The sequence below is a fragment of the Canis lupus genome, chromosome 15 (genome assembly GCF_048164855.1).
Source record: "Canis lupus baileyi chromosome 15, mCanLup2.hap1, whole genome shotgun sequence".
Classification (NCBI taxonomy): Eukaryota; Metazoa; Chordata; class Mammalia; order Carnivora; family Canidae; genus Canis; species Canis lupus.
The window spans coordinates 37,221,554-37,235,907 of record NC_132852.1 but is presented as its reverse complement, the minus strand read 5'-3'; the positions used below and the strand labels follow the sequence as shown (position 1 = coordinate 37,235,907).

At 49.3% G+C, this 14,354-nt stretch overlaps 1 protein-coding gene across 6 annotated transcripts in view; it reads left to right on the top strand.

Moving 5' to 3' along the window:
- The first annotated feature begins 4,406 nt into the window (after positions 1-4,406).
- ZMAT4 (zinc finger matrin-type 4) overlaps positions 4,407-14,354 on the top strand; it is a 339,499-nt gene continuing 329,551 nt past the window's right edge. The window contains exon 1 of one of the 6 annotated variants that reach the window (XM_072776591.1): positions 4,407-4,574. Coding sequence is in view for 1 of the 6 variants with exons in the window: in XM_072776587.1 (XP_072632688.1) it covers positions 11,124-11,128 (5 nt within the window). In the remaining 5 variants the exon portion in view is untranslated. Of the gene's footprint in view, positions 4,575-4,611; positions 4,805-4,843; positions 4,869-9,981; positions 10,256-11,031; positions 11,129-14,354 lie in introns of those variants that run through there. The other 5 variants (XM_072776592.1, XM_072776594.1, XM_072776593.1 and 2 more) reach the window with 5 other exon arrangements.

Genomic DNA, 14,354 nt, shown 5'->3' with positions numbered 1-14,354 from the left:
GCCAAGCAGATGGGAGTCTGAGGGAAGGAGAGAGGTGCCTGGCTCTTGAAGTCTGGCTATGGTCTCATTAGGAGATGGTGGTATGTGAGGAGCAGCCAGGGGAAAATCAGGAGGCCAGAATGAGCTTGAATGGGAGGTGGCTGTGAAGGGCTGGGGTGTGTGAGGATGGGGGTGGAAGAGGTTAGACAGATGAGATGGAACCAGGTGTCACTTAACTGCAGAAGTCAGACAGAGGGGAGGCCAGGAATCTTACTTAGGCCTATGTTTCTCAAACCCCAGGCTACTCATATGTGTGAAGCATCTTCCTAGAAATTCAGAATTACCCAACTATTGGGGGCAAATCGTTCTTTAACTCCCATACTAAAACAAACGGATGTATTTTGGAGTAGAACACAAAATCAGCATGACTTTCATAATAAAATATGCATACATAAAAAAATGTGGGGTTGCAGCAGATCACTTGGATGACACTTTCATACCCCAGGTACTCCATTCCACATGGTATATGTCGATGGGGCAGTTTGAGAATATCCTCAGGCAGGAGGAAGTGAAGTGTCATTGCCTAAAGCTGTGCCCTGTGCCTGGAGTGTATTTTCTGCCCCCCTAAGCATCTTCTGGTCCCAATCCAAGAGCTGATCTGACATCCTGGACTCGTGGAGCGAAATGGTTATGCATCACATTCATAGTGGCCCATGCCAGGACGTCACTGCTTAATATCAAGTGGCAGGACATTTCTGTGATCCTTTGTACGTGGTTTGCCACCATTCTCTCAACAGCCATAGAAATAATTATTCTTACTCTGATTTACAAAAGAGAAAATCTGTGGCAGGTATTGTCAACATGTTCAAGGGGTCCTTTCAAGAAAACGTCTATGTTAGGACATGGGTTCTCGTAGGCAGGTGGTCCAACAGCTGCGTCCACGTGTGCGGACCTGTATTCTGGAAGAGGGCTGGGTGCCACATGGATCAGCCAGCCTCAAGGAAGGCATGCTGACCTTCTTAATTCAGTGCTCCAACTTGTGTCAGTTGGTGCACTGCTGGACAATATTTAATGACAGCTTTTAGCTCCATATTTCTTAGGAAGAATTTAACTGAAGCAAAACAGAACTTAGGTAGGCAATTTAATCTTGCAAATCTCTGTCTCTGTCTTTCTCTCTCTCTGCTTTAGGTTATTTACAACTCTGGCTCACTAAGTATAAGTAAGTATAACCACAACTTGAACCACCAGAATCACCTGTTTTTATTTAGCAGGGTATTTTAAATAATAAAATGTTCCTTACTGTCTTCAAACCTCATGAAGCCCTGTCTATTTTAATACCAACTTTCTGAAGACTCATTAGTAATTAATGAAATCATTAAGAATGGTTCATGGTGACTGACACCTTCCTGGCAACCACAATCCCCTCTCGTACTTAGTGGAAATGTCACTGGCTCCACAGGTTTGATTTGGGGGGGGTGGAGTGGGCAGGTGGAGGGAGAGGGAATTAGATTACATCAAGTTTCACAACAGCCATCAGCAGGAAGGGAAAGCTGTGAGTATGTTCCTCCAAGTTTCTCTACTTAGGGAGCTGTGCTGGGAGAAGTTTTCTGAAAAACCTTTCCTTCATCCAATGCTGGTTGTAAGAAATCCTGCTAATATCATGTTTTCACTGAAATGGCATTGTGTGGCTCAACTCAATTAGCAAAGATGCAGTGTTGAAAGTCACCCTCTTTTTTTCCCCCTCCTGTTTTCACACATTTCCTTCTTTCTTGGCATTGCCTAGATTTATTCTCCTCTTCTCCCTTTTAGGAACGGAATTTGGCATAAATAAATGATAACTGAGAAAATGGTATAAACAGAAGCGTAAACGCAGGGTGTCTCCAGCCTCACACGGAAGGTCAGGGTGATTTGCTGTAGCAAGTGGTTACCCACAAGAAGGTGATAGTTCCAGCGGTTGCTATTTCATTTGTGTTTTAATAAAGAAACCCACTTTCCTTAATTACTCAAAGTGGAACATGAAGCCCCCAAAGCCCCGCAGACCACTAATGCACCGAAACTGTTAAGTCAAAATGGACTACTTTACCAGGGTACTGGCCACAGAATTGAATTCCGTACATTTCATACCCCAGTGCATTTAAATTGTATGAAGCTGATATTTAATACAAATGTAAGTGCCAGTGGAATCTGCATATTTAATATGCATTCTCTAACTCTCAGAAATAAGCAGTTGATCTATGGGACACAAAGGGATCATCCTTCTCTCAAAGAGAATATTTTATGACCAGGCAGTTTAAAAGGCACTGACATAAACAACTGTTTGCAGCTCTCTCTCACTCATCTTCAAAAGGCAAATAGTACATGTAAGGACAAGCTGTTTTAGACAAAGCATTTTAGAAAATCACTTGAAATGTTTTCCTTTTCCTTTAAGGACAACTGAACTTTTGATAGATGCTCAGGAGAGTTCTAATAATTTAGTTTATTTCTCATATTTTTTTTTTTTTTTTTACAGGGGACGGAAGGATAGTTTGAGGGAACAAAGCTGAAGCCTGCTTTCTCTTGGATGTGGAAATCTTACTGCTTAAATCATAAAGGTGTTATTTATGGTTTTTACACCATGACCGAACATGCCAGATTTTCTGGGGCAGTGTCAATTTTAAATGAATAGCTAAGTTTAATTTCATCACTGCATCCTTGTAAGAATTTCACCTAGACAAATGAATAAAATATAAAACAAATATTTTGCTACATCCCCTGTCCTAGTTTTTCATTCTTAATATATGGTCACTCTCCTTTTAGCTATACTGAGATTTGCAAAGCCATTATGGAAATGACTTAATTTGGAGGTATATGTCTCACAAATAAAATGTGCATCCCACATCTCATTTCCTTCTAATGCTTGAGGGAGAAGGAAGGCATTGATGAAGAGCTGCCTCATTTTCTAGAGAGAACCAAGGCTCTGAGAGGTGGGAGGGACTTCTGAGCTGCTGGAGTGACAGTGTCAGTCTTAAATTTTCGCCTCCTGGACTCCAGGCTGGGCCCTCTCCCCACCCTGCCCCGGCTGGATGAGAGCTCACTGCAATGATGATTCCACGGGGCATAGTGCCCTTCACACTTTTTGTTTTGATTGGCTTTTATTAGTCATCCCACCCCTGGGTGCTGGGTGCTGTCTGTGGGGTTATAAAGATATAAAGGAGGCTGTCTCTGTCCTTACAGAGCTTGCAATATATTTAGGAAAGCCAGACATGTACCCACAATGCAGAAGCTCACCCTACAAGGCAGGAGGGTAATGCCATCGGCCTCCAAGGATGCAGATGGTGATAAGGGTTGCTGACCTACAAGGCCACGGAGAGGAACTGGAAGTACAGCTTAAGCTCAAAGATGTGTTGATCCCAGAAGGTGAAGGCTTGTTTTCTAATGAATCTGAAACTTGATGTTCTAAGGGCTTTCTTTAAAAGACCCCCTTTTTTTCTTCTTAAAAAAGATTCACCTACCAATTAGCATCTTTGCATATGGTGAAAAAATACATTTAGGGAAATAAAGGCCAGACTTTGTGCTTTATGATTTTTGGTTGAACAAGAGGAAATGCGTAAGCCGTCCCCACCTTGGCGGATGACACAGGTCTAAACCACGAATTGAAGCCAGGTCAGAATAAGCCAAAGTGAGGGTTCAACAGAATGGTGAGCTCCGGCGTGCCTGTCTCTCTGGACCTCCCAGCGAGAACAGTGAGGAATTCCAGACTTTCACTGACTTTAAGTGCTGCTCTTCCCAGACTCTGCATAGCCTGCAAAGGGAAATCGGCTCCCAGGTTGGGGGCTTCCGTGCAGCGTGAGTCCAAGAACTGATGGACCAACTCCAGTGAAGGCGCCTCATTTGTTCCCCCAAATAATCTAAAATGACCTTCACATGCCCTCCAAGGTGGCCCCGGGCTAAACATCACTATATTTCTTCAGCCCTTCCCTAGCTCTGCTTTCCAGAGCCTGACAACGGCAGAAACCCCGCTGTTACATTTCTTTCTGCCCTCAGGAACAGGCACCAGTTTGGGGGCGGGGGGGGGGGGGAATAAGGCCAGAAAATTGTTGCTATGGGCTCTGTTTTGTGGAAGTTAAAATGCTGGAGCAAGAATCTGATTGCTTGATAGCTCCATCTCTCTCCCTCTCTCTCCCTCTCTCCCCCCCCACCCCTTCTCGAGCTCTCCTCCCTCCCCCCCCCCACTTTTTCTACTCTCCCCTCCTCCCTCCCCTGGACTCCCAGTCCTGCCCCCACCCCGGGGCCCGAGGAGAGCCTTACAGGTTGTCAATGAAACACGGAATTATTTCCTTTGATGGCTTAGATAATAGTAGGAGCCGAAGCAATGAGTGAGGTCGGCTGAAACCAATGCGGTCCTGCCCGGGCGCGGAGAGCCAATCGCGGGAGCAGGGGGCGGGGCGTCGGCGCCCGCAGATAATTGCCAAGTGCCTCGCTCGCACAGTCGGGCCGAGCCGCCGAAAGGTCTGGTCGCCGAGCCGGGAAGGCGTCGTCCTCAGGGGCTCCCCCGACCGCGTCCTGCGCCGCTCGCGGGCTCCAGCCGCCGCCGGCCCGTCCGCCCCGCCGAGAAGGTACTCCCGCCCGCGCCCCGGGGGGGCTGCTCCTGCGGCCGTGCTCCGCGGCTGGCGGGGGGCAGAGGCAGAGGAATTGCGGGAAGAAGAGAAAAGTTTAGGGCGGGAGACGCGGCAGAGGTGGGAGATCGCCGTCTTTTGTCGGGATGAGAACCAGCTGACGATCTGGAAAACTTCTGCGCTGCCGGGAACTGGCTTTGTTTACTACTCTCTCAATTAGCTGCACTCAGGTCTGTGGAAATAGGACTGGTCAGGGGCCAGGTGACTGACTGCACGGCCGGGGGGCACATCCAGGTTCGTGGGGTGAAGGGAGTGGGACCCCTGGATGCGCGGCTTCCTGGCCGACCCATCGTTGCGAGGCCGGTGCCCAGAAACAGGATTGGTGGGGTGGGTTTTGTGCCGGAGGGTCTGCCCCTTTCCTTACCTTGACCTGCCTCCCCCTAACTCCGTGACCTTCAACTTGAGGCCTTCCTCAAACTTCTGTCTCCTCCCGCCCTCCCACCCTTTGCTTGCTCTGTCTCCGTTCCTTATATTGGTGGAAAAAGAAATCTCCCGGGGGTGTGGGTGGCTGTCCTGTTTGACCTGATGGGCATCCGTGTGACACACAACTTGGTGAGAAACCAACGAGACACAGTTCTCAGAGCTTGAAGAGAAATTACTTAATTGATTATAGCTCCCGAAAACCGGAAGGCTTTCCAGGCTTGGTGTGTCCTGAAGTAAAGGGGGTGAAGCTCAACGGATCCCCTGTGAAGGTTACACCCTTATCAGAGAAGGGCTGTCCAGGGCAGACAGGCCAGTGGCTCTAAAGGGTGGAGGCTGGTGGCAGGGGCAGACTCCTAGGAGCCGCCTCCGCAGGTGCGCAGGTAGGTCCCCGCCCCAGAGGGTGCTGGAGCCACCGTCTACTCTGTTTCTGATCATCGCTCTTCAAGCAAAAAAGCTCGCCACGGTCAGCAGCTGGTTCGGCCTCAAAACACCCTCGTGCATTCTAAATTGTGAGACCGCAAGGGCCTCCCTTGCTCTGAGACCCGCTTTTGGGTCCGGGGCAAACTCCTTTCCCCGGGCTTCTGCAAGTGAGAGGTGTTAGATAGGCCTCCTAGGAAGCGAGGTCCCCATGGAGAGAAAGGTGATGTGCTTGGTCTTGAACTTCCTGCTTTGGCGCAGGCAGCTCCTATTCGAATGCCCTACAGCACTTCGCCAGGTGTGTCCTCTGACCTGCGGGATGCTCTGAAGCTGCCAGTCCGGGTCTGATCTTACAAGTCTCAGGGGCTTTGGGCAGCTCAGGTGAATTGCCTCACCCCAATCTCTCTCCTAGACCTGAAGCTGGGGAGTTTGATTCCCAGTCTTGGCGAGAAGTGAACAACCTGGGAGGGAACCTCTAGCGACCCCTTGTCCCTATGACATCCTTCCTGCTGAGGTGCCCGTGACATTCACCCTTCTCTGGCTTCACACATCACTTTCAGCTTTTAATTCTTCTTTAACTGCCACAACAGGTCCTCCAGCTCCTTTATGCAGCTATTTTGGGTGGGAGTCCTTATTGTCGGAGCTCTACTCACAATGGTTAAAAAACAGCTGCCTGACTTTTTTTTTTTTTTTTCCTTTGGTCAGGATACAGTCAGCTTTCTCTTCTGCACATGTCTGACAGTAAACAAAACAAACTTGCAGCCCTGCAAATTATGCCTTTGTGTTTGGGAGCCTGGAGTGGACACTGAGCTTTTTGTCTGCCACTGGGGCATATTTGGCCACACACCTTCTCTCCTGTGGTCTTTCTAGGGCAGGTGACCCCAGAGAGCCCAGGAGAGGAGGCCCCCAGTGAGTGGAGGGAGTTGGAGAGGGGGCCCTCTTTGGTTTTCCAGAAGGTAGTAATGAAACCAGAAAATGCTTCTGAGTTTCTGGGGTGCCTTGAACCAAAAACCGGTAGTGAAAATTGAGGGTCCTTTCAATTGATGCTGATCTGCTAGATTTCTATCATGATAGAGGACATTCAAAGTAAGGCTTTTAAACCAGCTCCTGAATGGTGACTCATGCCGGGAGAGGAAAAAGGCAGGGTGGGGGGAGGGAGCAGAGGGAGCAAGTGGGACACACTGGAGCCCTCGCCTTGTCTTCTCTCTCCTCCCCATTCCTTTTCCTTGGAGTTCCCCATTTGGAACAAAGATTGTTAAAATAACAACTCTAGACTAAAAAAAGGATAATCGGAGCTGAAGAATAATTGATGACATGCAAAACACCATCATTGCCACTTCACCTTGGATGGGGCATGAAATCCAGGATCCAGCCCCACTGCTGTGATCCACTTTGGAGAATTCAGTCTCTTGCGTTAGGCTGATTGGTTCCTTGTGAAGCATGGCACCTGTTTATGTGGGAAGGGACTGATTGGTGCTCAGAAAATTAAATTTGTTACTCGTCATGTCATCAAACATGGTAGCTTTAGCCAGGACCCTGGACAAGCACGATCCTTAGATCTGCATTTTTTCTTCTCCCTGTTTAGGCAACTAGGCTTTCTCTCTTTTAACTACTATGCTGAGCAGGCATTGCCCCTTTCTGCCTTCATACAAGCCCTGGGTGACTTACCTGGCAAGTAGAAGTCCCTTCCTTACTTTTCTGTTCCTCTTTCCTGTCATTCCTTTGCATCATAAACACATCAGTTAACAATCTCTTTGCCAACCTACTTTGATCTCACCATTTTGTGCCAATATTGCTATTAAAGAAAACTGTCCTCTGAGAATAGGGTTGAAAACATGAAATTTTTTTTTTGAAAAAATTTTTTTTATCAGAGTCCTTCTATTTTAAAATTTAATTTTGGGGTTTTGGGGAGATCAAATAAACATGTTTATCGTGTCAGGTGTTTTTAAGTGCCATTGAGACCTTTTCTTTCTTCTTGGGTGGTTGCTTGTGAACTCCCCAGTTATTTGGTGGGGGGTGTCTGGAGGTTTGAAATAGTCTGGAATATCCCCTGAAAGGTAAAGAGATTCGAGTATGATGCTTCTCTTTATTCACCACAGGGGTGAAGGCTGTTTTGAAATGTAGGCTCTGAAATGTGCTCATCACACAAGGTTATTTCCCCTTAATTCTTCGCTTAGGGAAATTTCATACCCTAAATTATTAGTAAATAGTTCACTTGACTTACTTTTCCTTACACCCACATTCCTCCTTCCTCCCTGCCCACTCGGGAGCTATTGCATGAGGAACGATCTTACTTAAAATCTGATATGTGCCTTTCTTTCTTTCTTTCCTTCTGATTCTTCCTTCCTGTCACTTAAGGGCACCCTAGAGGTTGAGATTTAATTTTAGACACCCTGCTCACCTCACTTCTCCAACAGTTAACCAGGGGAAGTCAAGAATTCTGGGATGCTCCTGGAGTTGCCCTGCAGGAGCAGTGAAGCAAGACTTCACCGTGTTCTGTTCCACGCAGACCTCACCAGAGCACCTGGGGTGGTGCGGCGACCCCTCAGGAGGCAGGCAGGGTAGATGGCTCTGAGCACAGGCCTGTTAGATGCGCAGGGACTCCATCGGGTAGGACCCTCGCTGCTCCACTGTCTTGACACTTGCCTGCCATCAGCCCTCATGCACAGGACTGACCCTAGACACAGTAGCCAACAGGGAAACGTGCCTGTCATTCTCCCAGTTCCTTTGTTCTTTGTTCTCTTCTCACCTCTAAATCTCCGTAGCAAGAGTTAGATAGGATCAAATCTACTTATTCATACTAAGGTGTAAATAGTTAAGAGTGTTGCCACTGACTGTGGTGTTTGAGTTCCTAATGGAAATCCGAGCCATTCATGGTGGAGTTGCAGACTTCTGCCTCGGGATTCAGGATTCAGAAGATGGAGTTTGGGTAGGGGAGTGCCTGGGCAGTGGTGGGCTTTTGCTTTTCAGTGAAGGCTGGTCCTGCTCTTGCCGCATCAAGGACATGCTGCAGCTGCTCAGGGCAATGCGCCGGCAATATCTGGCGTCTAGCACCTGGAGCCCGATCCCTCAGACTTGACCTTGGGCACTGCACTTACTCGTGTGTTCTGACCTTAGTGTTTTCATATATAAAGCCAGGGGCTTGGACTATGTTCTCATCGATCTCTTTCTGCACTGCCCTTCTCTCTGGATGTTGCCTCTGGAGTCCTAGATCCAGCTGGGCACGATAGAACTCCAGAAGGACTCGGAGCTTATGGAGCCTACTCCAATGCGGGCCACGGAGCTCAGTGATGCTCAGAGCTAGAATCCGTAAAGGCAGGTCAGAGGGATGGTGGATGCTCTGCCACAAGAAAAATAGGCTGAGGGGTGATGTAATAACTGGTTTTGGTTTAGGAGGGGATGTTATATGGAGGATGGCGACCAGCTGTTCTCCATCTCCAGTAGGATTGAACGAGAGAAAATAGACAGAAATTGCAGCAGATGGACTTAGATTAGGTATGAGGAAGAATTTTCCGTCAGCAAGAGTTGTTAAAAAGGGAAGGTTGTAGAGCCTCCGTGATGATCTTTAGGAAATGGATAAGCAGAAGATTCAGCTGGAGGAGGAGGCGGAGCGCTGAGAGGAGACTGTGGGAGGGGCTGTCTGGTCCAGGAATCCTGGCCCTTTCCTGGGACAGCCCTTTGTGGCTTCTCAGAAACCTCACCCCTGTTCTGGGGCTATCAGAGTGACTGGGAGCCAAAGTTCCTGGGACAGCAGGAAGGGGTGTAGGCATCCTGCATGGCCCCCTCCCCGCATACTGTCTCAACCGGCAGGGCCTGTCTGCTGCGTGAGGCCCTCCCTTTAAGTCTAATCTCTCATTTCCAGATGTGGCAAAGAGGCCCAGAGAGGCAGCGGGCCTTGGTGTCCTCACACACTGACCAGATGGCAGAGACAGGACCGGAATCAAGGTCCTCTATCCTTTGAGTCAGTGTTATTTGCTTTGTAGCTCATTTTTTCTCCAGCTTCCAAATTGAATAGACCATTTACTTTTTCTGGGCTCCTAATTTTTCTCTAACCAAATGGTGGAGACAGGGACACGTGCATTTGAGCAGTGTTTATTGAGTGCCCTGTACTAGCGCCATATACCGGGCTCCACCTCCCCTGATTCATACAGCAGGCTCTTCAGCCTCAGTGATTGGGAAGGGCTGCTGCAAGGGCCAGGGCTGGCGGAGTGCCTGCCAGAAATTGGAGCAGAAAAGATTGGATGGGGTATAGTGGGAGGAGCAGCAGGAGGTGTGATGTGAGAAATATTATTTAATCTGAATCTTGAGGAGCTGAGAGACTTGAGGCATATAGTTCTAGCATCTTGTTGGATAAATGAAATGAGATGTCCGCAGCAAGCACAGGATCTGGATGAGGCCCTGAAATCACCCATTACCTGGGCAAAACAAAACAGAATTTGGAATTTTCATTCAGCTTCTCACTTCTGAGAGAAGCCTCTACAATGTGGGGCTGTAATGCCACATTCCTTTCAGCCAGACTTGATTCTGTTACCGGGCAGACGCATCTCCTGGGCGTGCTTGGAGCCCTGTGGGTGGTGGGGAGCCTTCGGGGAGGCCCCAGGAAGGTGCACACTGCGGCCAGGGGCTGGGCTATCTTGGGTCCTGGAGGCTGGCTCCCTGGGGGGCCAGGGGAGCAGTGGGGTGCTGCTGTCTGACTGGCAGCCCTGGGATGAAAACTCCCTCACACTCTTGAGAATGAGGCAGAGGCTGTGCCGGCTTTGCCTTGCAGGGGTTTGAGCCAGGTAAGGAGCAAGATGAGTTGGTGAGTTGAGCACCACCCGATAAATTCCTAATGAAGCGCATGTGTGTAGTCGCTGAGTGAAAGGGAAAGCGCCAGGGCAGTCCCTCTGCGGGGCTAGCTCGAGGTTGGCAGGGGCTGCCCAGTACCCCGTCTCTGTGCCCAGTGCTGAGGGCGGCTCTGGGGAGTCCATCGGAAACGGGACAGGTGGGGTCCCTGTCCAGCCGGACCCTGTCTAGGGAAGAGTGTCGGCTCCTGGGGCAGCCAGGTGGGTGGGTATCTGAGGAGCCCAGGGGAAGAGCACCCCGTGGGCACAGGGGGCTGGGCTGCCTGGATTGTGAGACAGGCTAGGAGGGTGGAGGGGTTTGGGTAAACTGAGGGGGGGCGCAGCCCAGGAAAGGACAGAAAGGACTGCTGAGCCTGTCCTGGAAGGTGAAAGAGCCCAGGTCCCTAGAGAGGACCTCGAGGAAACAGATGGGCAAGCTCACCTGGGGCAGCCTCGTGTCAACCCTGCTGCCACTGTTCCTCTCCATGCAGCAGGACACTCAGCTGGCTTCACACGCCTGCCTGGGACTTCAGCGGCACAGACCGCGCTAGGACACAGTCAGGTGTGGTGGGCACGGTGGTCGTACATCCTAGAATGCAGGGCACACACAGTTCCTCTTGCTTAGTATGGCCAGAGGGGGCCTCTTGGAGAGAGCAGCCCCTGACAGAGACCTGAGAACTAAATAAGATCCACCCCCTCTCCCCGCCCAGGTGGATGGGGAGGGGCAAGAAGGAGGGCAGCCACCCTGGCAGGCCTCAGAAGCTTGAAGCAGTGCAGTGTGTCAGAGCACTACGAGTAATACTTGGGTGTTGCTGCGTCTGAGCACATGAGGTATGCTTTTGGGGGGTGCAGGAGAGAGAGGGAGTGGGAGTGTACCCAGGTAGGGAAGGACCAGCTGGCCGAATGGAGGAGCAGAAGGGTTTTAGGTAGGAAAAGGCAGTCCCATTTGCATTTAGGACAAACGAGTGGTGGTGGAATGGTGGGTGGCATTGAGGTCTGGGGGGGCCAGCCTGGGATATGGAGGCTGGTCCTGAAGTAATTTGCTGCCATCCAGGTGAGCAGTGATGAGGGCCTGAAGAAGACCCTGGCAATGGAAGGGGAGGAGACAGCACCGAAGGGTGATGCTTTGACTTCCTAAGTTATCCTCAATTGGGCAAAAATGAGGAGGAATTTTTCATCTTCTGGAGAAGCTGACAGGTGACAAGGAAAGGTCATACCGGTGGATGAGAGACAGAGAGCAGTGCCCCCCACTGAAGACAGGATGGGGGCAAATGGGTTTCAGTCACAGGAAAAGGATATAAGCTAGACATTAGCATTAATGCCTTAATGGAGCGATTGTTAAACACGAGGACAGGGTCAGCAAAGATGGCTATGAACTAATTCTCTTCCCCATGGAGTATTAAAAAAAATCAGTCTGTCTCCTGATGGAAAAGTAGGCAGAGGATGTGAATAGATAGTTCAAACAAAGAGAAAAAGCATGCAAATGTCCAGAAAAAGGTATACAAGCACACAACCTCTGTAATAATTAGAACATTGCATTAGAAACAAGATATCATTATCCACCTACCAGATGAGCAAAAATGAAAACGATACACCCTGTGTTGATATGAATGCCGGGATGCGGACATTTGCAGACTTAGCTGGTGGGAAGATCATTTGCAAACACGAGAGACATGTCTCAAAAATATACCCTCTAAACCAGCAAGCAATTCCTCTTCTAGGAATTTATCCTACGGAAATAATCAGAGCTGTGCAAAATAGTTCTAATCAAGGATATTCCTTTCAGCATTATTCATTATAACAAAACATTGTATGGGGGGATTAATTAAATCTAATATGGCTCATCCATCAAATGGAAAGCAGGGAAGCTATTAAAAGTACATTTATAATATATAAGAATATGAGAAATTGCTAATAACATATATTAAGTGCATAAAGGTTTAAAAGTAAATAGAGTAGAAATACAATTTTATAAAAAAAATGCATACGGTCATGAAAAATAGAACGGAATATGATAAAGCAGAGTGATAATGGTGGTTATCTCTTGTTTTAGGAAACACCTGATTCTTTTATTAAAATTTTACAGCGAATGTATTGTTTACACATCAGAAAAACATGCTCTTTAAATCGGTTATTCAAACCATAAATGTGAGCAGGGACTATACATGTAGCGACGTGTCAGGCACTGTGGGGCTCCTTAAACTTCATGAGGCAGCTGCCTAGGTGCATTGGGTGAGGTCAGCCAGGTGCACCCCAGGAAGTGCAGCATGGGCTACCCTGCTCAAAGTTGGCTGGAGAGTTTGCAGGTGCAGGATATCTGTGCCAGGAATGGTGACCACTGGCAGTGACGACCTTGCTCCCTCCTCCTCCCCCCTCTCCCTTCCACACACATCCCCAGCCTTGTCCCTTATGGTGTTCAGACCTTACTTAGCCTTTAGATGGTGCATTTACGTGCTTCACACACACCTGCAGATGCCCTAAGTGGAGAGGTTGAAGCTCAGAGAGGCTCTGACTTGGTCAGGGTCAGGGTCACAGATCTAGTGAGTGGCAGAGATCGGGGACAAGGAACGTGGGCATCAGAGCCTAAAGTGGGCTGTTGTGTAGAGCTGCTTTTTTTTTTTTTTTTAAGGTTTTATTTTATTTATTTATTTATTTATTTATTTATTTATTTATTTATTCATGAGAGAGAGAGAGAGAGAGAGAGAGAGAGAGAAAGGGAGCAAGCAGAGACACAGGCAGAGGGAGAAGCAGGCTCCATGCAGGGAGCCTGACGTGGGACTAGATCCCGGGACTCTGGGATCATCCCCTGGGCCGAAGGCAGGGGCTAAACCGCTGAGCCACCCAGGGATCCCCAGAGCTTCTGGTGCTAGTGAGGACAGCTGGCAGGTTTCCAGCAGGAAGGTGTGGAGCTACCTTCCCAGAAGCCATGCCTTATGCTTAATTCACTTATTAATTAAGGTTGAGGGAATGCACCGACAGCTCCCGACAGCTGTCATATTTAGAGGAGCGACTTTGGGTGCAGAGGGTCTCCAGCGGTGCCCTCCTGGTTTTGCTTCCTGACATAGTGCCTCATTTGTGGCTGGTTTTCCAGAGTGCTTTTGCTTCCCATGGTGCTTTCCTTTGTTGCATAGACTCCGGGTAGCCTGAGAGTCTCGCCTTCTGTGCAAGTCACAGCTGGCTGGCTCCGTGGTGTGTCCAGGCTTATGTGGGGGCTCCGAGGCACTTTCCTTCAGCGGGGCAGGTGGCCGCTCTGAGGGGCACATCCTTGGGCTTTCACAGGCTTCACCGGGAAAAGTGGAGAGGCCTGCTGGAAAGTCGGCCTGGATGAGGAGTGATGTGGGCCGCGTGGCTGATTTGCTGCTCTGTTTATTTTAATACTAATGCACATGTGTATGGTGTTTTGTATTTGCAAGCCTCAGAGGTGGATGGGGCAGGCATCTTTATCCCCATTGTGCACAGGAGGAAAGTGATACTCGGAAAGGCAAATCCCCTTGCCTCAGGTCGTATGGGCAGTAGGCAGAAGAGCCAGCATGGAACAAACCAGATTTTCTGCCCACAGACACCACCCTACCTTGTAATCAACAGGGGCTTCTTGGTGGCCACATGTCCTGGCTGCAGCAGGGTGGGGCAAGCACCTGTGTGGCCCTGGCAGGTTCTTGATGAGTTAGTTGACACTAGCACACATTGAGGTGATGTCTGGAACACGGGTGCATTCAGCTGATTCCTGCTGTGAGGCTGAATCCAGGAAGTGTTGAAAAAAGTGGATGCCAGTGAGAGAGAATCTGGTCACAGAAGGCTCTGGAGGCATGGGGTCCTAAGCTGTGAAGGATGAGGCTGATTTGGATAGAGGAAGGATCTTCTTGGTGTGAGTGGCTATCCAGAGCCAAGAGCTAGCACGCAATACTGGGGGCCACAGAGGGGTCCTGTGGTCGGTCAGGAACTGATGGGAGAGGTGCCTTGCATGTCCCCTACGCCAGGCTTTGCTTTGATTTCAGAATCTCTCACTCCTGTGTAATGAGCTCGGGCCATGCTGCTGGGAGGGGTGAGGGAATGGGTT